The sequence below is a fragment of the Scyliorhinus canicula genome, chromosome 8, assembly GCF_902713615.1.
Source record: "Scyliorhinus canicula chromosome 8, sScyCan1.1, whole genome shotgun sequence".
NCBI lineage: Eukaryota > Metazoa > Chordata > Chondrichthyes > Carcharhiniformes > Scyliorhinidae > Scyliorhinus > Scyliorhinus canicula.
In genome coordinates, this window is record NC_052153.1 from 67756645 (window position 1) to 67783293 (window position 26649).

The 26649-nt window shown below is 46.5% G+C and overlaps 1 protein-coding gene across 1 annotated transcript in view; it reads right to left on the reverse strand.

Annotated features, from left to right (window-relative positions):
• The window catches only part of LOC119970306 (fibrillin-2), a 433007-nt gene that overhangs the window by 144758 nt on the left and 261600 nt on the right, over positions 1–26649 (reverse strand). Inside the window, exons 18-21 of the mRNA XM_038804706.1 lie at positions 21978–22103; positions 18043–18168; positions 11991–12110; positions 5895–6032 (exon numbers count right to left, since the gene is read on the reverse strand). Coding sequence (XP_038660634.1) covers positions 5895–6032; positions 11991–12110; positions 18043–18168; positions 21978–22103 — 510 coding nt within the window. The remainder of the gene's footprint in view (positions 1–5894; positions 6033–11990; positions 12111–18042; positions 18169–21977; positions 22104–26649) is intronic.

The window sequence follows — 26649 nt, forward strand, 5'->3', positions numbered from 1 at the left end:
ACGCGTCTGCCCATAGACCATCCTCTATCACTCCTCCCAGCTCCTCCTCCCACTTGCACTTCAGCTCTTCGGTCTGCGTCTCCTCTGACCCCATAGGTTCCTTGTAAATGTCCGAGACGCTCCCTTCTCCTACCCACCCTCTGGAAACTACCCTGTCCTGAATCCCCCTTAGCGGTAGGAGCGGGAATGTTGACACCTGTTTACGTAGTAAGTCCCGGACCTGCAGATATCTGAATTAGTTTCCCCTCGCCATCTCAAACGTTTCCTCCAGCACCCCCATCCTCTCAATCCCTGCTCTCCGCCATATCCGGAACCCCCCCATCCATACCTCCCAGGGCAAACAGGTGATTATTACACATTGGGGACCAGACTGATGCTCCCTCTGCTCCCACATGTCTCCTCCATTGCCACAGACTCTCAGGGCCGCCATCACCACGGGCTGGAGTATCATGCCGGCAGGAACGGCAGAGGCGCAGTTACCAACGCCCCCAAACTGGTGCCTTTGCATGAATCCGCATCCATACGCTCCCATGCCGACCCCTCCCCCACTTCCTGATCATGGCTATATTCGCCGCCCAGTAATAGTTACTAAAATTCACCAGCGCCACCCCGCCATTGCGATCACCTCCCTACCTTCAGGGGGCATCATGATCACATTTAACAACGTTCTTACATTGGCCAAAAATTGCCTACCTTTAACAAACCCTGTCTGGTCCTCCCCAATAACGTCTGGCACACAATCCTCAATCCTGGACGACAAAATTTTGGCCAGCAGTTTGGCATCCACATTCAACAGGGATATCGGCCTGTAGGACCCACACAGCTCCGGGTTCTTGTCCTGCTTCAGAATCAGCGAAACCGTGGCCTGTGACATCGTCGGGGGCAGCACCCCTCTTTCCCTTGCCTCATTGAACATCATCATCAACACCGGCCCCAATATCCCAGAGATATTATCAAACTCCACTGGGTAACCGTCCGGCCCCGGGGCTTTTCCCGCCTGCATGGCCTTCAGACCCTCCACTATCTCTTCCAACCCGATCGGGGCCCCCAGCCCGTCTACAAGCTCTCCGTCAACCTTGGGAAATTCAGCCCCCCCCCCCCCCCCCCCCCCCCCCCCCCCCCCCCCCCAAGAAGTGCCTCATCCCCTTCCGTCCTGCAGGGGGTTCCGGCCTATACAGCCTACTGTAGAAATCCCTAAACGCCTCATTCACCCCTGCTGAATCTCCAACCAGGTTCTCATCTCCGTCATTTACTTTTCCTATCTCCCTTGCTGCCTCCCTCTTTCTAAGCTGCTGGCCTTCTCTCCATACTCATAGATCGCCCCCCCCCCCCCCCCCCCCCCCCCCCCCCCCCCCCCCCCCCCCCCCCCCCCCCCCCCCCCCCCCCCCCCCCCCCCCCCCCCCCCCCCCCCCCGGCTCGGCTTTCTCAGCTACTCCATCGCCCTCCCTGTGGTTAACAAGCTGAACTCTGCTCCGCCGTTCCCTTAACAGCCCTGCCTCTGGGGTCTCCGCATATCTCCTATCGATCTGTAGTATCTCCTTTACCAGTCGGTCCGTCTCTGCCCTGTCCACCTTCTCCCTATGGGCCCGTATCGAGATCAGCTCCCCTCTGACCACCGCCTTCAGTGCTTCCCAGACCGTGCCGTTGACCTGCAGGTAGTTCTGAATACATTTCTTCAGCCACTCGCACACCCCTTTGTCAGCATAAAGTCCCACATCTAACCTTCAGTGCGGGCGCAGGTTATTGTCTTTACTAACCTGCAGATCAACCCAGTGTGGAGCATGGTCTGAGATTCTGATCAACGAGTACCCCGTGCCCACCACCCCTGCCAGTAAGGCCCTGCTCAAAATTAAGAAATTGATCCGGGAGTACACTTTATGCATGTGTGAGTAGAAGGAGAACTCCTTCACCCTCGGCTGCCAAATCTCCATGGATCCACTCCCCCTATCTTCTCCATGAACCCTTTTAGTTCCTTTGCCATTGCTGGCACACTGCCCGTTTTCAAGCGTGACCGGTCCAAGCCAGGGTCCATAACTGTGTTGAAGTCCCTTCCCATGACCAACCTGTGCGAGTCCAGGTCCGGTATCTTCCCCAGCATCCTCTTTATAAACTTCACATCGTCCCAATTTGGCGCATACACATTTACTAATACCACCTGCAGCCCCTCCAGTTTCCCACTGACCATAATGTACCGACCTCCCACATCCGAAAATATTCTACCTGCCTCAAAACCACCCGCTTATTGATCAGGATCGCGACCATCTAGTCTTTGAATCCAATCCCGAGTGAAAGACCTGACTGACACAGCCTTTCCTCATTCTAATCTGGTCAATTACTCTAAGGTGCGTCTCCTGCAACATTACCACGTCCGCCTTCAGTCCCCGAAGATACGCGAACACACGTGCCCTCTTGACCGGCCCATTTAACTCTTGAACATTCCAGTTCATCAGCCTAGTTCGGGGGCTCATTCCCCCATCCCCTTTTTTGGGCCTGCCTCCAGCCCATGCTCCGCGCCTCCACTGGCCCGCCCCCAGGCAGCCTCCGCCCCCAACCTCCTCTCTGTCCCTTGGCCCAAGTCCCCCCTCATCAGCAGAACATTTCCCCCCCTCCCTCCCTAGTAACAACACTGTAACCCAACCCCTTTGATAAACCGAACATATCTACACACCCCCACTGCGCTTCCGTAAGCTAGCCTGCCCAGCTAGCTTGGTGGCCCCTATCCCTGGCGCCGGATAGTCTCCCACCTATTGTTCCCTCCGCCCCGCTCATACAATCATACTCCAACATCAAACAATCCCCACACAATTGCCCGACAGAAAAACACAAAAATCTAAACAAGCGCACCTCCATCCCCCAACAATGCTAATGAAAACCTTAACTCACTCAGCTCTGCCACTGGTCCCAAATCAATACAGAAGGCATTACAAACAACTTCCACAAAGCGAAAAACGAAACATTTTTTTTTAAAAGAACAGAGAAACACGAAAAAAAAACATGAACGTTGCAGCAAAGTTCAAAAGTTCTCAGTCCACCACCAGTCCTTTCCTTTTCATGAAGTCCAACACATCCTCAGGCGACTCAAAATAAAAGTGCTGTTCCTCGTACGTGACCCAGAGATAGGCCAGATACAACAGTCCGAACTTCACCTTTTTCTTAAAAGGATCGATCTAATCTGGTTGAAGCCTGCTCTTCTCCTGGCCACCTCCACACTCAGGTCTTGATAGACCCGCGGGGGGGGGGGGGGGGGGTCTCCCATTCGCGGCTTCCTCGCGAGTGCTCTGTGAGCCCTGTCCACCTCCAAGGATCGGGAGAATGCCACATCCCCCAGCAGCTTCTCAAACATATCTGCGATGTATGCCCCAGCATCCGCTCCTTTGCCCGACGATTCTCAAGTTCTGCCAGCGGGACCTATTCTCTCGGTTCTCCACCTTCTCCAGGAGCTTCTTCTGCTGATCTCTCAGCATCCCCACCTCCAACTCCACCGCAGTTTGATGTTCCTCCTGCTCAGCCAGCGCCTTCTCCACCTTCTGGATCGCCCAATCTTGGGAGTCCAATCAAAGCTCAATCGACTCTTTTTTCGGGTCCAAGCAGTCCTGTTTCTGCTTAGCAAAGCCTTCCTGAATAACTTGCATCAGCTGCTCCGTTGACCGCTGCGTCGACAAACCAGAGGTCCGGTCCTCCGCCATGCTGTCTCCCGCTGCAGCTTCAGCCCAAGCCTTCTCTGTCTTTCTGTTTCTGCCTTTATGAGCACTTCTAGTCCTTCTCTCCATGCACCGATGTGGGAATTCAGTACACACTTGCCTCTGTCTACAGTTTTACAGTTCAAGTCCGGTAGAAAATCGGGGGAAAAGATCCAAAAGTCCAACCCGAGCGGGAGCCACCAAATGTGCAACTTACTCCTTCATAGCCGCCATCAGAAGTCCGGCTAGGAACCTCAGTTATGTGGACAGCATGGAGAAACCAGGGCTGTTTTCTTTGGCGAAAAGAGAATTGGGAGAATATTTCATCAAGCAGTTCAAAATTATCAGGGGTTCCCACTGATGGAAAGATCGGGAATCTGAGGACTAGGATATAAGGAGATTAGCAAAATAAATAATGGCAGCAATGAGGAAAATTTCCCTTAAGCAGTGAGTGGTTAAGGTCTGGAATGCTCTGCCTGATAGGGTGGTGGAGGCAGATTTAATTGAGGCCTGCAAAAGGGAACTGGATAATCATCTGAAGAGAAAGAAGCATTATAGAGTGATGGGGAAAGGGAGGGGGAGTGGTACTAAGTGTCTTTCAGAGAGCAGGCATGACATGAAGGGCTGAATTGTCTCCTTCCGTGCTGCTGCAGCCATTCTATGATTCTAAAGTGACGCACACCTGAGTTTGGCAGGTTCCTTTTTAAGTGCACGTCCTGGTCAATGGATTCAATTGTAACTGATGGCTGCAGTGAGCTACACATTGTGGTTTACCCACCAGGTGAACATATTGCGAAAAAGATCCAGAGCCAGAGGCGGCTCAAGCAGATATTTACCGACTAATCACGCCGGCGGGAATTTTTGGTCCCATGCCGGCGCACAGGTTGCCTGGTCGGGTGCTGTCAACAGGTTTCCTGTTGACAACGGTAGGACCAGTAGATCCCACAGGGGGGGGGGGGGGGGGGGGGGAAGTCAGCTATTACTTGGAAAATGAGAGCTTAAATGCAATGGAGGATGCAGTGGGATCTAGAGGTTTTACATGAATAGGATGGGAATAGAGGGATACAGACCGCGGAAGTATAGAAGATTATAGTTTAGACGGGCAGCATGGTCGGCGCAGGCTTGGAGGACCGAAGGGCCTGCTCCTGTGCTGTACTTTTCTTTGCTCTTTGTAGAGGTAGATATACAAATCATTAAAAGTAGCAACGCAAGATATCAAAATCATAACCAAAGACGGTAATTAATTTCTGAATCAAATTCAAAAGCAATGAGGTGATGTTAAACTTGTCAAGAATCTTGGCTAGACATTACTTAAAATAGTGCACACAGTTCCGTTCTCCAAATTACAAAAAGGATATGAAATCACTAGAGAAAGCACAAAACAGAATTACAAGGATGATACAAGAACTGAGAAATTACAATTAACATAATGACAGAGCAGTTTGTTGTTCTTTCCTCTAGAAACGAGAGTCCTGTGAGGTGATTTGATAGGCCTTCAAAATTCTTAAGGGGTTCAATAAGGTAAACATAGACCCATAGGTCATGCTATTCAATGTTAGTAAGGATAATTCAATAAATTACATTAACAGATTTAATTGGGTAAACAGCGAAATTTCAGAAAATAGTTAACGCATCATTTCTAATGTCAAATAACATGATATTAACAAAATTTAATGCAGATTTTCTGAAAGGATTAGGTCCAAAGCAGGTGGAATATTTTTTTTTCTTTAAAAAAAAATTAGTATCCAATTCTCTTTTTTCAAATTAAGGGGCAATTTAGCATGGGTAATTCACCTCCCCTACACATCTTTATGGGTTGTGGGGGTGAGACCCACGCAGACGCAGGGAGAATGTGCAAATGCCACGCGGTCAGTGACCCAGGGCTGAGATCGAACCCGGGTCCTCGGCGGCATTGAGGCACCAGTGCTAACCACTACGCCACCATGTTGCCTTAAGCAGGTGGATGATGCTAAAAAATTCCAAAGTAAAATGTGAGGAAATATTCTGGTCAAACTAACAACTTATTAGGAAGGAATTCCACTGTCAAGTAAAACGCCTAGTGTGGTGCCAAACACAAGACTGATCCCAAATTCCTGCTTTTCTCATTCGAGAATCTGACTTGAGGAAGTAGTTCTCATTTTAAAGGTTCTGAACAATCTTCCAACATATTTTCAGAATTGTAAACTTTTTTCTTTGACCCATCATTTTCATTACCTAGTTTACAGCGTTCACAAGGGCTGCCCCATGCAGCCCCCAGAGTAGCACAGCATTCGGACTTCAGTGTGGCTCCATTGATATTCACTTCACACCGGCTGTTCTGGATGTTTAACCAGCAAGTTCCTTTCACGCTGTCTGTTGTAAATTGAGAGAAAATTAAAGTAATTACCAAAGAATAATGAGTAATTTTTAGAGACAAATCTGACCCAAGCCAGGAATCGAACCCGGGTCCCTGGCACTGTGAAGATTTTTCTGACATTATTCCGAAGTTAACCATTGACAAGTTCAAAGCTACCTTTTGCTTTTCTCCTTTGGAAATTGAGGCTGCAAAATTTGGTAACCGCCGAAAATGGGAGCAGGGATCATAGCCTCAAAATAAGGGGAATAGCCTCAAAATAAGGGAAAGTAGATTTAGGACTGAGTTTAGGAGGAACTTCTTCACCCAAAGGGTTGTGAATCTATGGAATTCCTTGCCCAGTGAAGCAGTTGAGGCTCCTTCATTACATGTTTTTAAGGTAAAGATAGATAGTTTTTTGAAGAATAAAGGGATTAAGGGTTATGGTGTTCGGGCCGGAAAGTGGAGCTGAGTCCACAAAAGATCAGCCATGATCTAATTGAATGGCGGAGCAGGCTCGAGGGGCCAGATGGCCTACTCCTGCTCCTAGTTCTTATGTTCTTATGATGCGGAATTACTCTGCTCTCACTGCTTCCAAAGATGGCAGAATGCAAATTTCATGTGGCTTGCAGCTAGCACTAAACATGCTGTTGACTGGCTGCGCAATAGAACAGCAGACATAAAATCATGAGAGGCTAGCAAGAGATAAAACTAGCCAGCACATCTTAAAGGAGAGGTAGGTAGTGACCTGTTTGGAGCAGCTACTGAAAGTCATTTTGCACTGATTATGACCTGAGAAAGATGAAAGAATTGCATAACAAGGCAGAGAGTGGGTTCTAAGATTCCCAGATGTTGCACTGGAGGCTTTGGTGCAGAAAGTAGTGAACAAGAGAGATGGCCGTAGCAATTTTGCGCCCACATTTGCTGTAAGCTCAAATGGCAACATGGGCGCAAAATCTCTTGAGAATCGGACAATAGGATTCACACCAGCAAGATCTCGTTTTGCGATTTTCCCCACTCCTCGCTGGTGACATAACGAGGTTCCCCCCCTTTTTTAATAATAAATTTAGAGTACCCAATTATTTTTTTCCAATTAAGGGGCAATTTAGCGTGACCAATCCACCTACCCTACACACCTTTTGATTGTAGGGGTGAGACCCGCGCAGACACGGAGAGAGAATATGCAAACTCCACACGGACAGTGACCCGGGGCTGGGAGCAAACCCGGGTCCTTGGCGCTAACCGCTGTGCCACCGTGCTGCCCCAGTTCCTGCCCTTATTTAAATGCATTTAAAGGGCATCTGTGTCATTTGTTCCCTGCAGGTAAGGGTTTCACGTTCTGACGTTTACAACAGCTACTTCAAAATGGAAAGCTGGCGGGGAGCCCCACTGTAGAGGGGGTGGTTTCTCATATGTCTGTGTGGGTGGGTGGGGGGGGGGGGGGGGGGGGGGTGTGTGTGTGTGTGTGTCCGTGAGTGTGTGTGGGGGTTCGATTCTTTTTGAGACATATTGGACGCCCTTTATAAACGTCACCCCGATATCACACAGAGTGTCAGATAATCTGCAGAGAAAACTCGGCTGTGCAGCTGGAGAGTTACACGCAAGCCTCTGTGCTCAAAGTGCAAGATTCCACCTGTTATCTATTCGAGGGATAATAATAATAATCGCTTATTGTCACAAGTAGGTTTCAATGAAGTTACTGTGAAAAGCCCCTCGTCGCCAGATTCCAGCGCCTGTTCGGGGAGGCTGGCACAGGATTGTGCAAGTATAAGGACAGCAGTCTTTATCAGTATGTTCCTGTGAGAGGTTTTTACTGAACTGATCTTAAGATGTTGGTCTCCTGATACATGGCAAATCTATATGACTATGGCAAGTCAGTTCATCATGTACTGCAGGAGTGCATTTTCAAACTCAAACAACCCCTTCTTTGTGTTAAAAAAGACAATCATTCACTTTTTGTATCATATAACAGACACAATCATCTCCTTCTTCCAAACGAACAGAATACATATTTGCATGCACAACGTGTGTGACTAGGTTGCCTAAGTTACCCACTATACACCCACTGTTCTCATGCACTGACAACTGCTTGGTCAACAAGTCAGTTTCTGCACATGCATTTTACACAGCCCTGCCGCGTGTTCTCCTGTGGAGAGGCTGGCAAACCATTGAAATCTGCTTTCACATCGGCAGGACTGGAAGATCCTGCCGGAGGGAGGGAATGGAAAATTTCAACCATAGTCTTCAGACCATGTAGCTCTCTTAATGGAGCTTAGCTCAGAGGACATATGGATGTAGTGCTGCAAGATGTACAATGGCCTCACCTATGTGATCAATAAACTTATTTTAAAATGTCATAATCCACCACATTACACGACACATTACTCCATGCTCTTGTCACCCACCTACCAACAATCTCCATACAACAGCACTCATTTGTAACATTCATTGCTTCACTTTACCCTCATGCACTAAGCACTGCTGCAAGTCTCACACCCACATGTCACACTTTGCACACACTTCCAGCTATTAAACCATGAAAGCTACATCACCCAAATACACTAGACCACACTCACTGGCACACTTCCCTCCCTTTTGCAGGACCTGATGACGCAGCTCATTACCAACTTCTAAAAAGCAATTAAGGACGCGTAACAAATACTGGCCTTGCCAGTGGTGCTCACATCCTATGAGAGAACGGAAAAACAGCATGGCTTTTAAGTCTTTAACCCCAAAAGAAAACCATACTCACCATTACTGAAACATTCATGATTGAGATTGTGGCCAGTGTCAGGGCTGGAACTTTAAAGATGATGGCACCCTCATACCTAATCCCCTCATCTCACAATTTCTTCTGATTTACAAGTCGATGGTGTAAACATGCATGTCTTACATTCCTGTCAGGTACAAGGTAATTGTTCCCTGAACATCTTGAGGGGATATAGCCTCTCGCTGAGATCCCTTTCCTCTATCCACATTCTCCCTTTTACTCTGTCAATCCTATTCATTCCCCCGATGATGCAATTCCCCAAGCATAAATGCATGCCACCATACCCATTCTGGGAACCAAGTGGTTTGGACTAGATCTTTGAAGTGCAGCTGCATACAACCATAGTTAGGCCGCTGGAATATAGTGTTCAATTCTGGTCGCCATGCACCTGAAGAATGTGGAGGCTTTGGAGAGGGTACAGAAGAGGTTTACCAGCGTGTTGCCTGTTATGGAGTGCACCAGCTATGAGGAGAGGTTGGATCAACTCAGCTTTTCCTCACCGGAAAGACGGAGGTTGAGAGGCGACCTGATAGAAGTCTACAGAATTATGAGTGGCATGAACAGTGAATAGTCAGAAGCTTTTTCCCAGGGTGGAAGAGTCAATTACTAGGGGTCATAGGTTTAATATGCGAGGGGCAAAGTTAGAAGAGATGTGTGAGGGACGTTTTTTACAGAGAAGGTAGTGGGAGCCTAGAACTCGCTGTCGGAGATGGTGGTGGAAGCAGGTAGGATAGTGATGTTGAAGAGATGTCTTGACAATTACATGAATGGGAATAGAGGGATACGGACCCTGGAAGTGTAGGTTTTAGGGTAGACAGGCAGCATGGTCGCTGCAGGCTTGGAGGGCCGAATAGCCTGTTCCTGTACTGTACTTTTCTTTGTTCTTTGAATACAAGCGTTACCTTAAGCTTGTTTCCAATCTATGGTGTTTCACCAGTTTCCTGTGACCCCCCTATAGTGATACCTAGTGACTCACAAATCCCCCTGGTCTTTCTCAGCAATAGCAGATTGGAAAGGGTGGGGTTTGGAGTTGGAGAAGAGAGGAGAAAGCATTCTATTTTTAAATGTTTTTTTCCCACTTAAGAATTGTTGAGTTTATCACTCTGAAAGAAATGCCCACCAATGTTCATGAAGTTGATTGTTTAAACAATTTGATACTTTGATATATTAAAGGCTGCATAACTCAGACAGGAAAGGGTATCTATTTTTATAAAGCTAATTGTTAAAAATGTAATGAATAAAACCGACAACTTATCTGTGATATAAGTAATACATAAATACCCAAACTTTACACTTTTAATAACCTCATCATAAATAGATCCTAGACTTTCTGACCCATAGACCACAATCAGTAAAGATAAACAGCAATCCACAATAGTCCTCAATACCAGGCACTGCAAAGCTGCGAACTTAGCTCCTCTACTATACTCCCGACACACACACGACTGCATGGCAAAATTTGGCTCCAACCCATCTACAAGTTTGCTGATTACACAACCGTAGTGGATTCGATCTCGAACAACGATGAGTCAGGGAGATAGAGAACCTAGTGGAGTGGTGTATGACAACAATCACTCCATCAATGCCAGCAAAACTAAAGAGCTGGTCATTGACCTCAGGAAGCAAAGTATTATACACAACCTTGTCTGCATCAACGAGGCCGAGGTGGAGATGGTTGATAGCTTCAGATTCCTAGGAATGCACAACACCAACAATCTGTCCTGGTCCACCCACGTCGAAACCGCGACCACGAAAGCACAACATTGCCTATATTTTCTCAGCAAACTAAGGAAATTCAGCATGTCCACATTGACTTCTACCAAATTTTGCAGGTGCACCATAGAAAGCATTCTATATGGTTGCATCACAGCCTGGTATGGCAACTGCTCGGCCCAAGGCCGTAAGAAACTACAGAGAGTCGTGAACACAGCCCAATCTATCACCCGAACCCGCCTCCCATCCATTGACACTGGCTACACTTCCCACTGCCTTGGGAAAGCGGGCAGCATAATCAAAGATCCTTCCCACCCAGCTTACTCACTTTTCCAACTTCTTCCATCGGGCAGGAGATACAAAAGTCTGAGAACAGGCATGAACAGATTCAAAAACAGCTTCTTTCCCGCTGTTACCAGAATTCTGAATGACCCTCTTATGGACTAATCTGATCTCTTCACACATCCTCTGGACCGAATAGTACTACACCCAATGCCTGTGTCTATGTATTTACATTGTGTATTTTACGTTTGCCCTATTATGTATTTTCTTTTCATGTACAAAATTATCTGTCTGAGCTGCACGCAGAACAATACTTTTCACTGTACCTTGATACACGTGACAATAAACAAATCCAATTCAATCCTAAATGTCCTTTGAGAAGTAAAATGGCACCAAAACAATTCAAAAATAATTCAAGACTGGAAAAAACTTATTCCCTCAGCTCTGAAATCTTTTGAGTTCGTACTTTGAGCTGTTTATAGGGGGTTGAACCATTAGCATCGTTGTGCTATTTGAGTATCGCGATATTGCAGTCATAACAGTATCTGCAGCTCCTCAAAGATCCACTTTGACCCAGTAGCACAATCTGAATTCAATGTGTGCCAGACAAAATGGAAGAATGTTAACACTCAGTAATAATGATATTTAGCCATGATGCACAGAAACCTTCTGCTCAGAAGTGAGAAAATAAGTTAGCCTACCTCCTTTTAAAGAATTGCTGGAATATCAAGGTGTCAGGTTCTCAATTTGCACTGCTGAGAACATTTTCAGGAAAATAAGTCTGCCTTTGTGACGGTAGATATACTTTACTGATGAACAATTGCTGCTCTGTTGGATATGTGGCAGAACTATCATACAAATTCTACACTGCAAATGCAATAGTTTGTTTCTGTTGAGTTTATTAGTCCATAAGAAATGTCCACACCGAAATTCATAAACTTGATTATTTCAAATATTTTGATATTTTTGATAACTCCGACGAGAGGATTTCTATTTTTGCATTGCTAGTTACGAAAAGTATAATGAAGAAAACTGACAACATATTTGTGACACAGGTAATATTTAAATGGACTAAACTTTATACTTTGATAACTTCATCATAAATTATTAAAAAACACAAGGCTAGAAACTAACTTATTTTCTCAGCTCCGGAATCTTTTGAGTTTGACTTTCAAGCTCTGTTTTTAAGAGAAGAGGTGAAGTTGTATCTTACCAATGCAGACAGTTCTGCTCGAATCCAGTTTGCTACCAGTAGAGCACTCGCATGAGAATGAACCGACTGTGTTCCTGCACTCCCCATTGACACAAGGGCTGCTCTCACATTCATCGACATCTGGAGAAATAGAATAGCCACTCTTAAATATTGTTACAGATTTAAACAGACATGCAGTCAAACCAAAAAAAAATTAGAATTTTTATTTAAAATATCTTAAAAATTACTTTCAGGAACCTAGTGGAAAAAGTACTGAACAGCAAAAGCTCATACAGTACATTGGGTAAATTGAGGGCAACTTGAATTGTATCAGATTTTACTGCTAGATATCATTCGAGCACAGTTGAACATTGTGAGTAAATAACATACTATGAATGCAAGGTGATTTTGACTTGGATTTCCCTGCACTCCTCACATCGAGCAACCAGGGCGGACCTCCGCGACCGAGGCAAGTAGCTTGAGTCAGGAAATTTCCAGGCTCGCCAGATGGTTGGAAGGTCCACGGTTGTTGTGATCTTTGATTTGTGGGGGGCGGTGCAGGATAGAGCTGAGCCTGCTGACCCCAGAAGCAAACCATAGGTGGCCACAGGTGCCATGTGAATGGGCATGGAAGAGCCGTGAGTTGGTATGGAGATTATGAGGTTCCATGAGGGGTGGGTGAGCAGGAATGAGCTGGCATGGAGCATCATGTGTATGGAAAACACCGGGAGAGAAGCGGGGGTGCATGGGTAACACCTTTTGAATTTATCATTCAAGAGATTCCCAATCCAGATTATGGTTCACAATGTCACAATGTCTCTGAGGGGCCAGAAACCGTGGGCAAGAGTCTCCTGCCAGGCCCGCCCAGCGACCCCAAATTCCCACCAGAGGTCAATGGACCTTTACATGGTCTGCCTTTAGCAATCTTTCAGAGGGCGGAGAGGAAGAATCCAACTCCATGAGTCATCCAGAAGCTGGCCTGACTCCACAAACGTTACAGGGGGCAAGAGAATGCCTCCCCCCACAACAGATATGGACAGATTTGGAGCTGAGGATGTGGGCTCAGTATCCACACCCTCATCCCAGCCTATAAATTGGGGCTACCAAGAATGGGGTTGGGTATCCTGGAACCAGATCTCACCCACCATTTTTCTATGGTTGTGGAATCATTCTTTGCAAAAATTCAGGCCTGAGGTATGGATTGTCAAGGGGGAATGACTTTAGATATCTGCAGGTTCGGGACTTTGTAAGGAGAAAGGTACCGGCCTTTCCTGGGCTGGATTTTTTAAAAATTCGTTAATGGGTCGGGAGCATTGCTGGCCGTGCCAGCATTTATTGCCCATCCCTAATTGCCCTCGAGGACAGTTAAGAGTCAACCACATTGCTGGGGGTCGGTAGATGGGTTCACCCAGAGGTCGAAGCTGTTTATTGATTTCTTTAAGGAGGTTTGAGGGATCAACAAGGGTGGGGGGTTAAAATGCAGAAGGCGGGATACGAGGGGGGTTGGCGTCAGGGGAGTAGGGGGTGAGTGTTTGTCGGTTGTTCATTGAATTGTTTGGTTGTTCTTCTCATCCTTTTTGTGTATGTGAAAATGCCTTGAATAAAAATATTTAAAAAAAAAAGTAAATTCAGACCAGAGGAGGCCTCACTCCTCTGAGCCACCTTACTTGAGAGATGAGCACCTGCCTTCCAAATTAAGTGGATCAAAGACAATTCTAGTGAATTGCTTGACTTAATATTAAAATGTACCCCATTTAATCATACGAGACTGTAAGAGTAAGCATGCTATGGGTCATTTAGTCAAGGCTCCATAGAGCAAAAACTGTAAATGAAACTTATTTGCTACTGAGCTACCCAAAAGTAAAAGTGGAGTCTAGTTTTCCATTCAATTTTACCAAATTGTAGAACCACACCAAAGCTTAGTGTTGTAACCTTTCTCAAGCAGGCATTATCTTAGGACCGAATACTGTATCCGTTTCAAACCAAGAATTCAATTGTGGTTTTAGTGCATGCATAAGGGCTCTTATTACATGTCTGGGTCACATTAGAAAAACAAGGAAAAATACCTTTTGGTTTACTACAAATAAAATGTTGGCAACACTGGGAGTATGCATCAAAATAACACCTGTTTTAAATTAGTTCTGTTAAGCCATATGAGAGAATATTTACTGTCCAGACTAAAAACATCAAAGTTCCCAAACCACAGTGCCCTGATTCAGCTCTAGTGATTTAACCACATGGGTGGCATGGTGGACAGTGGTTAGCGCTCCTCATAGTGCCAGGGTCCTGGGTTTGATTCCGGCCTTGGGCTGTGTGGAGTTTGCACGTTCTCCTCGGATCTGCACGAGTTTCCTTCCACAGTCCGGTTTCCTCCCACAGTCCAAAGACGCGCAGGTTAGGTGGATTGGCCATTCTAAATTGCCCCTTAGTGTGCCCAAAGATGTGCAATATAGGTGGGGTTACAATGGATAGAGTTGGGGAGTGGGCCGAGGTAGGGTTCTCTTTCAAATGGCCCCTTTCTGCACTGTATGGATTCTATAGAAACAAGGTTTTGTGGAGTTTGAGAAAATTGTTAACGAAACAACATCATCTGCGGAAAACAACAATATTCTACTCGGCACACCTAAAAGATTTCCTCTATCTTTTCCTCTTCTCCAGAAGGAGTTTATTCATGAATGGGGATGTAGTTTAGCTTCCAAAAAGGCCTTCATTGAGAATACCATGCGCTGTTCATCTCTTGGCAATCCAAGTGGTATTGTGGCAGGAATCAGGAAAATAAGCCTGATAATAAGGATTCACCTCTGTACCATCATTTGTATGCTGGGCAGTCAAGGAGCATCTGGCCCACATCCTTGCTGGAGAATGTGGAGGAAAATTCCTGGTGCATTTTTAGGGCTGTTCTGTGATGGTGGCACTTCTTGCCATATTGCCCTTTAATTTTGGTCTCTACAATAATCAGTTTTGGGTGGCATTTGCATAGAAAAGTCTAGTTCAGCGTGTTGACAGTTTATTTACTTTGAAAGCTTGAACCTCTCCTTGAGTTATCCACATGCATATTCCTGCAGAAATCACTCAATAACCCAGAGAAAGCAGCAAGCTGAATAGGATTATTCCCATCTGCTTATATTAGGGGTTAAGGTTTGAGTTGTTCTTGCTAAAACTGGCAAATCCATCACATAACAGAGATTGAATCTGCGGTCATCCTGCTCTGCAAGTAACTGTACAGCTCAAAATGAGGTGGTGCATTTGACAATCAGTTATTGGAGACTGGGGGTGGATTCTCCGCTACCCGCTGCCGGTAGCGGAGTCCCCAATGTGGCAAAGAATCAAACGCTGGGCAAAAAACCATATCAGCGTTCCGCTCGCACGCTGGTGGTGGCAGCGAACTACACACCCAGTACCAGCGCGAACATGCAAATAGATCATTTGAACCCATTTGCATCTGATGAATGGGCTAGACACCTTCTTCATGTCTCTGTGTTGCTCTGGCTCTCTCAGCCATACTTCAGGCAGGCGTGGATTTGTGCAAGTATTTTCCAGCATGGCCCTGACGCGGTGGATCAAGGGGCTAAGTATTTAATGATGATGCCCCCAAAGTCCACTGGAGGACCCCCTTGCTCTACAACGCAAATTCTGCCCATCCAACACCCATGCTGCCCTATCAAACCCTCCAATCAGACACCCCCATATCAGAGCCCCCTCATATCAGAGACCACCCCCCCCCCCCCATCAGACTATCTGGATTGCTTATTATCACTTCTCCTCATGCTTGAATGCATCTCCATTACCCTATGAACCTAACCACAATGCCTATAAACATCTAGCTATGGTCGACAGGTTGTCACCACATCAAAAGCAGTTAAGTGCTTTCTGCTGAGACAGAGGAAGTGAAAGCACTGAATGTTTATAAACATTGTGGTCAGGTTCAAAGCAGGCTCCATGGGATGCATTCAAGTGTGAAGGGCGATGAAACAAAAATCAGCTGCCTGGCTATCTGGAAGCTATGACCCTATCAATCACAGCCTACTAAAAGCTATTTCACTTTTAAGGTGAACAGAAGGCTTGCAGATCGAAGGATTTGAGCGGGTTTAAAGCATTATGAAGTATTGGGCTGGTTTCTTCGATTTTGAGGCTATGTACGGAGGATGTGTCTAGGTTTACGATGAAAATGTTGCGCCGCACCCACATTGACGCTCCACCCGGTGGGGAGCTAGCAGTCGCACCAAGTAAAACTCCCACCGTTCCCGACATAAACGGCTGGTGAATTGCCGGGTCCATGGCCAAGCATGGCGACGACCTGCTGTTGTCGCGCTGTACAACATGGCGCCAGCCGCATGCAGACCCGGTCTGCCAGATAGTTCCCTCCTGTAATACCCGTTGCCACTCCCGGAACAGCCCGCACCAACCCCCCCAGACTCGCTGAGTCCCCTGACCAGCGAAACTGCTCCTCACTCCCCACTGTGGTGGCGCTGGACACAGTCCGCAGCCACCACGCGAGGTAGATGAAAACTCAGAGCACACGTGTCTCACGCTGTCAGGAACTCGGCCCATCCAGGGCGAAGCATCAGGGGGAGGGCCTTCAGGTGACACCCCGAGGCCATCCGATGATGCCGTTTTGGAGGGGGCAGAACATCCGAAAACAGGCACCGCCCCCGATTTCGACGTCAAAAGGGATTCTCCGCCCTATCGCTGATTACAATATCAGCGTTGGGCAGCAGAAAATCCCACCTATTGACTTTCTATGAAGTAACAGCTGCTGCTTTCTACACTTCTGTCTGAGGCAGCAGGTGCAAGCGACAGGTAAGTGAAAAAGTATGATTTTTCCACTTTATCTGCTTGGATTGCTCTTTCGCTTGCCAGGCAGGGATGACTAATAGGAGGGAGGGGGTCTCTGATATGTGGGGGGTGGGGGGGTCTCTGATATGGGGGTCTGATGACAATGATAATGTGGAGGGGGGGGGGATTTTTCAGCCCCCCCCGTGGCATGTTATCCAGCGCAGAAGGCTCACCATTGGCTGTCTATGGGATCTTCCGGTCCAGCCGTATCTATGCTGTTTTGTGCGGTTCACCTGTCCTGCCCCTGGGAAACCCGTCACGGGATGATTGAGGGGGGGGGGGGGGGGGGGGGTGCTCACCTTTGGTGAGACCTGAAGATTCTGTGAAGGGCCAGCAAATCCCACCAAAAGGAAAATTGTTTCTGTCTTCCCAAGTATTATCTTTAATTTGCAACCAAATAGCCAAATTCCTCAAACAAATTTGCTGAAGCAGCAGTGCATTGTTGCTTGTGACTTCCCTGTGACTAGTTATCCTATCTGACATATTTGTTTAAGTCCTGGCTGACACTGTCCAATGGTTGTAACAGAAAGCAGTGGTAATCAATGATTATGTCACCTGATTATTTTCCTCTGTTTTATGGCTGGTAAAAAAAATAATAATTTAGAGTACCAAATTATTTTCTTCTTCCAATTAAAGGTCAATTTGGCGTGGCCAATCCATCTATCCTGCACATCCTTTTGGGTTATGGGGGTGAGACCCAGGGAGAATGTGTTTGGGATCGAACCCGGGTCCTCGGCGGCGTGAGGCAGCAGTGGAAAAGGATACAATTAACTAGAAGTTGGTACAGCAAGGCCCGTTTAAATTCACATTACCGATTAAAAGTAGGTGAGCATGACTGTTACCTCTGGCAGCTGGCGAAAATATAGAATGATGAGAAAATTTAATTAAGCAGACATATGTGTAGAAATGTTCTCACTTTGATAATGTGCATGTTAGTAACTTTTGCTGCTTGTAACCCTGTAGGCAACCAACCCCTGCTACTGCCCAAATGAATGTGGTCCGAAAGAAATAATAGCCAAATATGGTTTTAAAATTTTAAACTCTTTTTGATGTTATTGAAAAGCACAGATTGTGGAATTTGTGCTGGTTTGTTGTGTGCTGGAGGGCAAAGGTGCTCTTCTGTAAGTGATTTGGGCAGGTGGTACCTTGCAAAGCAGATGCTTGTTATTTCTTAATGCTAAACTGTTATAAAAATTAGACGTCATTTTCAATTGACTGCGTTCATTAATATCCTCACCGTCACACATTTCAGACTCTGGTTTGAAGAGGTAGCCCTTTGGGCAGCTGCAGGTGTAGCTGCCAGGTGTGTTCCGACAAAGCCCATTATCACATAGGAGCCTGTTAACTGAACATTCATCAATGTCTGGAAGACAAGAATAGCACAAATCACAAAGAGAAGATGGGGCTACACCAAGGTTCATTAACAATCGTTCGTTATTCAATGTTTATTTTCATTATATATGTTAATCATGCTATAATTTAAATCTTAGTGAACCAGACAAAGAAAAGTAAGGATTGGTCAAGGAAGAGAACCATGTCATTTAATCCTCTTCAGTCCAATGCAGCCCTCAGAAGCATCAGCCGTGTACTTATTTTATTCAGTCGTGTGCATTGATGAGATGTATGCTGTAATGAGTGTGGCATTTTATGACACTAACTATAACATGGAGTTTGGAACTCATTTCTAATAATCGAATGACAGTGCTTTGTATAGGAGATAACATGGTTCACAGCACACAACCTTATCAGAAGTTCAATATCATTTGTTAATTTCAATAACCAGGGGCCTGGAATTCAATTTTTATCATGGATGTACAATTGACCCATTCCTATTTGTACACAGATAAACCTCAGTCAGGAAAAAGAACAAAATAATAATGCCAAAGAAGGACCATGGTTATTTTTCCAATATATATATATGAGACTGTTTACATGCTTACTGAAGCGTAAACTGCTCGACCCTCAATTTTGCAAATGGGTGTTCAATGTCAGTCTCAACTGCTATCCAGATTGGATCATTCTTCTTCATCAGATACATTCTTGTGTGTGTCCCCCGTGACGTGGGAAGCCTGGCAGCTTTAGCCATCCTTGTTGATACGGGGTCTAATGGGGAAGGTGGGGGGAGGGGTAACCAACTTTGTGGGACCCCTGTGCCCCTTGGAGGCAACACACCCAAGATCGCACTTCACCCTTTACCCTCCGATTCATTCCCCAACTTCTCAAACATAGCACCCCCCCACCCCCACTTGCCCTGGCAAAATGCCTCCCACTTTCCTTGGAGCGGAATTCTCTGTCCATTTTCAGCGGCAGGATTCTCTGGTCCCATTGCAGTGAATTGGCTGAGTGCCAAATTTTCGGCCCTCGTCAGCAGTGGGGGGCGGACTCACAACAGAGAATCCCAGCCTTGGAATCTGGTTTGAGCTGCAATCTCCAACGTGGACTACCTGCAGTGGCCAGTGTAAATGGGACCACATATCTGTCAGGTAAAGGTTCAGAAAGTACCCATAGTCCCAGATGACCATAGCTGCTTTCCCCTTTGAGGGGGAGAGCTGAATGGTGGTGGTTTAATCTGAGGATCACCACACCTCAGGCAAGAGAGGCAAGAGGCAAGGTTGAGAAGGCGAAGCCTTCATTAATAACCTCAGCCGGTACGAGAATTGAACCCACGCTGTTGGCCTTGCTTTGCATCACAACCTAGCCATCTAGCCCAGTGAGCTAAAACGGCCTCACGGATCTGTCAGCCATCTGATTGGCCAACAGCTCTCTGAGGTGGGACCTCTTTTCCCTGGGCGGGTGGAAATCCTGGGCGGGATTTACGAATCGTGCGGCAGAGTGTCCATGCCATCGTAAACGCCGTCGCGTTTTAAGACGGCGTAAACGGGCCGCTCCCACGACTAATCCACAACTAATTCTGGCCCTTCCAGGGGGCCAGCACAGTGCTGGAGCGGTTTGCGCCGGTGCGAACTGTGTGCCGCAGGATCAGCGCATGCACAGTGGCACCGGCGCCAACGCGCAGTGGCCTCCTTCAACGCGCCGGCCCTGCCACAACATGGCGCAGGACTACAGGGGCCAGCGCGTAGGAAAGGAGGCCCCCAGGCACAGAGGCCGGCGTGCCGATCGATGGACCCCGATCGCGGGCCAGGCCACATCGGATCCCCCCCTCTCCCCCACAAAGGCTGCCACCCGACCCTTACATGCCGAGGTCCCACCGGCCCAGAGCATGTTAGAATGGTGCCGGTGGGACTCGGCTCTTTTCTTACGGCCGCTCGGTCCAACCAGGCCGGAGAATCAGTGGGCTGGCCTCGTAGAGCGGCCCGCGACCGGCGCCAGGTCAGTGCCAATGGCGCCGATTCTTCGTTCTGCGGAGAATCGCGTGCCGGCGTGCCGCGATTCGCGCCCCCTTGCTCCAGCCTATTAATGGCCAATTCACCATTAAATGTCAGCAGGGCAGTCATTCTTCCCCTGGGTGGGTTCCTCACCGGCCTTTTAGCCGGGAAGGATGGGGACCATGGCATCCTGTAAAATCCAGTCCATTGAATATGCGTCACCACCAGGAGCTCGAAAAAAAAATCAGTTTTAAAAATTAATTAAGTATGCAAGAAACAGAAAAAAGCTGGGTATATGTAAAAGGAAAATAATTAATTTATGATGGCGCTGTAGCCTTGAGAAAGAATGGACAGAATCACACAAGATGATCTTCAAATCACTGGTAAAAGCTTGGATTCCCAGTTATCAAAATATATTTATTTATTTAACATAACCCTGATTATGCGAAACAGCAATTACTTTATCCTTGGTAGCCAATACCACTGGATTTATCTTTTTGTTGAAAACAGATCGGATTGCAGCAGACAATCCTTGATAGGCAACAAAAACTTTGGAATTCCATGCAATAAAAATTGAATTCAACATGTGCACTCACTCACCATAGACTAGTGACCAATTATAAAATATATCTATGATGGGGTTAAATGTATTGGATAATTGCAAATTCCGATACAGAGTAGATAAAATACCTCATGTTCTTTTAGACATTAGAGTATTTGACTGTTGTTACCTTGGCAGCTGCTTCTCAGTGCAATGCATTGAACAAATATGAAGAAAGGAAAAGCTTGAAGAATATTTGAAGAAACAATATTTTTGACAAATGTTAGTGGAAATGATTTTCTTTTGCCAAAGGCACAGATGATCTTTGGCTCCCAAGGCTCCATGGTAAACAGATGTAGAATTCTTTTGAGTTAAACATGTGCAAGAAAAAAAATACTTTCATGAATGCTTTTTCTGACCTCATTGCACAGAAATGTGATATTAAAAAATACCTTCAATTAAATCAGTTATAAAGGCACAAAACAAAACGCAGAGCTCATTGCATTGTGATTAGGTTGAAGTGATTCACAACTTTTCTTCCTTTTGTATTTCAGAATTTATAGGCCACTCTCTCTTGAGATCCCCCAAACTCTCAGAATGAACTTAGAGCAAAGTTCAGAGACACCTTTGGGATTATATTTGCTCCAGCTATGGAGTAGCGCAAGCAAAGTTCCACAATGCAATAACCTCTCGTGTGCCAACCCGAATCTGGACTCACACATTCTGTTCTGGTAGTCCGTCAATTTTAGGACTAGGATAATGATCATTTTTTAATGCGTTTCAAAAGTTCAAAAGCACAGCAAAAAAGACTTCAAAATGTTGCCGCAAGCAAAGCGATCAAATTGGCAGCCTGTGGGGTTTGAGGGTTTTGGTTCTGGAGAGGGGACAAGGAGGTTACTAAAAGAGTAGTGGGAGAAGCAAACAGAGGATGGGGCATAAGTAAGATCACAGCTGGGAGAAGCTTAAGCGCATTAGCAAATTTTAATTTCCAAACGTTTGGAACGATCAAAGCATCACATTTGGAATTTTTGTTCCAGCTCATTTGGAAGTCCACAATCTTCCATAAAATACAAAGTGATTTTCCCCTGTTGCTATATACAGCACTCCGAGCATTTTTTAATTCTACAGCTTTCACACAAATGATTTACAGTGAATGACCTCCATTTGAAGTTTGGTTGCTCCAAATCCTAAAAGCTAGGCTGGCCAGTGATAACTGATTTCCTGCAGGGAGGCAGAAGGAAGAACAAAAAAGAAAAAAGTTCCTCTGTGGTTATATTGTACACAGACATTCATAGCTTGACTTACCCACACAATTCTTCCCACTTAAGTCAGACTCATAGCCAGTGTTACAGATACAGCGATAGCTGGCCCGAAGATTTTCACATATTCCATTGGGGCAAATTTCTGGATCCAGGGCGCATTCATTAATATCTATTCACCAAAGAACACAATAGTAAATACGTAAATGATTTCCCATTCTAAACACTTCAAAAATCAATACTGTTTTAGTCCATTGCAGCCATTCTTAAGTGGTAAATATGGTATTATACTCAATAATATTTACACTTATAAACACTATCCACAGGCCCAATTGTAAAAGCTTGTGCTCATGTTCAGAGCCTCTGTTGGCAGTGCATATTTAGAGATCAAGGTTGCATGTCAATTGATCTTCTATTCATTAAAATGTCAAGATGAAAAATGGCAGGCTTCATATCTGCAATTTTCCAATATGTGAGGCATGAACTCAGAAAATGGCCCCCCGACAGGTAAAAATCTGGAGCATTAACTTTTCCTATTTGGCTTGTTACATTAAATGCAATAAATTGGAAAGTGAAGATCAAGTCCAGGTAAATTTCATTCTAAACTCTAAATAACAATTGAGCCTACGCAGCCAGGTAATCCATTTTTTGCACATAGCCACTGGAAAAAACACTGAATTCAACGTGTTTGGGGACTTTTACATTTCAGGGTAAATATTACTAAGCTCTATTCCTGGCCTGTTCTGTCTGGTAAAGAGTTCCTGGTCAATAGGACACATGAACTGGACTGCTGTCAGATAGGAGGTGCTTTGATCCCAGCTTTACGCATACAATTTCAGAGTCAATGCAAAGCTGTTTTATTTCACCCCAACACCAGATCAGTGGTGTTGCATGACAACACCACAATAAAGCTTCATGAAGTCCCCTCCCCATGAGAGTCTTATGGAAATGCTTAGAAGCAACAGTGCAGAAACAGGTCATTTATCTGAATCAGTCCATGTTAGCATTTACCTCCCATTCTCTGGTGTCAAGTGTGATGAATGTAGGATTGTTATATATTGGCTAGTATTCTCTAGCTGTTGGGATTCTCTTTTCCCCCTGTCCGTGGGTTTCCCAGTGGTGTGGGGTGTATTCAGTGGGAAATCCCATTGACAAGCAGCGGGAAGAGAGAATGCCGCTGCCAAAGAACGGCACACCTCCATGAAACACCTGGCTGTAGTACCGGAGAATCCTGCCTGTTTTATTTCATATTTTGTTGTAATGGCATTAAAAACCGTGGGATCAAACACACACAGGTAGTATGTCTGCTGAAGTTGTGATTAAGGAGTTGGAAATGTGAGCTGATCATTGATCATGTTTGAAACCATTTAAATGTTTACATATAGAGGGATAATGATGTTTAGACAGTTCTCTGCGTGTAGATAATTTATGAGTGATTGTGTTTAGCCCGAGCTCAATGGGTCATATGTTGGAGGATGCCTTGGGCGGGATTCTCTGGCACCGAGTTGGAGAATCGGCGGGGAGGGGGGGTTTCATGCGTCGCCCCCCCGACGATTCTCCTATCACCAGAGAATTGCAGAGAATTGGCACCATTGGCGCTGGCACGGTGCCGGTCAGGGGCCCTCTACACCCCCTCCCTCCCCACGCCGATACTCCACGCGCGATGGACTGAGTGCCCGCTGAGTTAGGCCGACGCCGTTCACCTGTGGTCCTACCCGGCGGGACCTCGGCGTTCATGTTGCGGGGTGCGGCCTGGTTTTGTGGGGGGAGGATCGGACCCTGGAGTGGCCTCCACGGTGGCCTGGCCCGTGATTGAGGCCTACTGATCGGCGGGCGGGCTTATATTGGTGGGGTCCTATGTTCCTCCGCGCAGGGCCCCTGTAGCTCTCTGCCATGTTGCGTTGGGGCCGGCGTACAGAAGGCAACTAGCATGCATGCGCGAACTCGCGCCAGTCGTAGTGTGCATGCGCGAACTCGCGGCGCCCGTTTTGATGCCGATATCGGTAGCTGGAGCAGCGTGAAGCTCTCCAGTGCCTTGCTGGCCCCCTGTGCAGCACAGGATCGCTGCACCTAGGGGCCTGTTGACACCGTCGTGAAATGCGACGGTGTCAACACTTAGTCGCAGGATCAGAGAATCCCGCCCCTTATGCTTGGGACACAGATGATGCAATTAATGGGTGGAGCCAGGTCTGTCTGTAGTTTATGCAATTTTGCCATGTGTTTTTGAGTTGAACAGAAAGTGGCCTGTGTCTGTTCTTGAAAGGGTCTCTCTTCAAAAGACCTCGACAAAGAGATCAAGTAAACCTGAATTATTAACTTTATTTAAAAATGGCATTTCATCTATATTAGAATGCTTGATTAGAATATATAGTTAAGATGTAGGCCATAAGTTAAAGTGTTTCCTTTTATTTGAGAACTGTTTAACTGTTATGTATAAAACTATTTATTTGATTTTAATGCGGTTAATGTGTTAAATTATTGTTTGTTTTGATATGAAATATACCTACTGATCAGTGTTAGCACTCCTGGGGTGAAGTAACGTTTTCTCACAGCTTCACAAATTGCAAACTTGTTTGGGTTTCTCATCCGGAATCTTAACAAAAATTGGGGTCTTGATTGGTATCCCAACACAAGTCAGGTCCTGGGTTTATGATACGTTTATACAATCGGGTAGGTATAGAAGGATCTTTTTGGTTGCAACCAAGAATCACAAAATTACAGGCATGCTGCCCAAAGTTTTTCAAAATGCAAAGGCAGGCAATCTGTCCTTACAACTGTGGAGTTGGTGTGGAGCAAATCAGTCTTGTAATGTTACACCTGTAGTGTACATGCACTTGGCTCTTGAGTTGCTGGTGGATTATGTGTGTTATACAACTATTGTAATTATTGTACGTAAATACACTTTAATGAAAATGTGTTTTTTTATTAATTTCAGCAGCTTTGTGCCTGCATTTTGAGCATCAATAAGCCTACTGAATTCCTAATAGGTTAGAAACATGCATCGCAAGCCACCATATTGGACTAGGTAGGTGCGCAGAGGCAAGGCAGCACCTCGTGAATGTTTAACAGCCACAGTAATTCATTCATTTGTTATCTGTGTCTTAGAAAAGAGTGCTTGATGGTAGATGAAAAATTGGCATGAATGACAGGGTAAGCTAACTGTGATGCTGATCCTGTGCTGATTCTCGTAACTCCAGTATGACTTTCATGCCATTCTGGAGCCAGCAAATGACATATAATGTCACTGATTTCTCACTAATTTCACTGGGAAACAGAGGGCGGGATTCTGCCCTACCCGGCGGGGCAGGTTGTCCTGGCGGGATGGAGTGGCGTGAACCACTCCAGCGTCAGGCCGCCCCAAAGGTGTGAAAGTGTCCACACATTTAGGGGCCAAGCCCTAACATTGAGGGGCTAGGCCCGCGCCTGAGTGGTTGGCGTCCCATCGGCTGGCGGGAACGGCCTTTGGTGCCACGACAGCCGGCGGAAGTCCGTGAATGCGCAGGGTAGGGGGCTGCTGATGTCATCCCCACGCATGCGCAGGGGAGGGGGTCACTTCAGCCTCCGTCATCGTGAAGACTATGGCGAAGGCGGAAGGAAAAGAGTGCCCCCACGGCACCCGCCCGCCGAGCCCCGATCGCGGGCCAGGCCACCGTGGGGGCACCCCCCGGGGCCAGATCGCCCCCCGCCCCCCCCCCCCAGGACTCCGGAGCCTGCCCGCGCCGCCTAGTCCTGCCGGTAAGGTAGGTGGTTTGAGTCCCGCCGGCGGGACCGGCATGACAGTGGCAGGACTTCGGCCCATCGCGGGCCGGAGAATCACTGGGGGGTCGGGGGCGTGCCTATTGGCGCGCCGCGATTCCTGCCCCTGCCGAATCTCTGGTGCCGGAGACTTCGGGACACGGCGTGGGCGGGATTCACGCCGACCCCCGGCGATCCTCCGACCCGGTGGGGGGTCGGAGAATCCCACCCAGAGTCTTTCTACAGCTCAGCTCTCAAGTTTATTCTCACTCTTCAAATTGTGGTTTAAGAAAATTAGGGACCGTTCAAATACTTTAGGCCTGAAAGTTTTCAAAATATTTCGCTTGACTGGAAGGTTGCTATGCTTTCCCAGGCCGAAAAAAACAGTAAAAACTGAGAAATATAGAGTACTTGTCTGAAATGTTTTTGCATATTGGACTCTTTATGGACTGAAATGTGAACATTTCTCCAATATGTGCTTTTAACTGTGAGGTACGTTGAGACTATCTAAATGGGAAAGATTCCAAACAGATGCAGTAAGTCAAAACCTTTACACCACAATGTGCGGCCCAGTAGCTCAGTATGTTATTGTGGAAGCAGACCATTCAATTAAGTGATAAACTAATTTATATATTGGCCACCACCAGACCCACATAATAGAAAGTGGTAAGGAGAATTGAAATGCTTGCTCATAGGAACTAGGAAAAAAGCCTAGACCCATTGAAGCCAATTAAAGTGCTTGTATCCCATTGTCAGTTTTGATTATCTAACACCGCAAAACCCAGAGATGGAATCTGGGCCTTTCCTAAACTGTGTGACTCAGTATCAGACCACATTGCTTGTATACAAAAAAGGACATTGGAGATCTTGGGCGGGATTCTCCGACACCCCGCCGTGTCGGAGAATCGCCGGGGGCCGGCGTGAATCCCGCGGGGCGATCTGGCCCCAGGGGGTGCCCCCATGGTGGCCTGGCCCGCGATTGG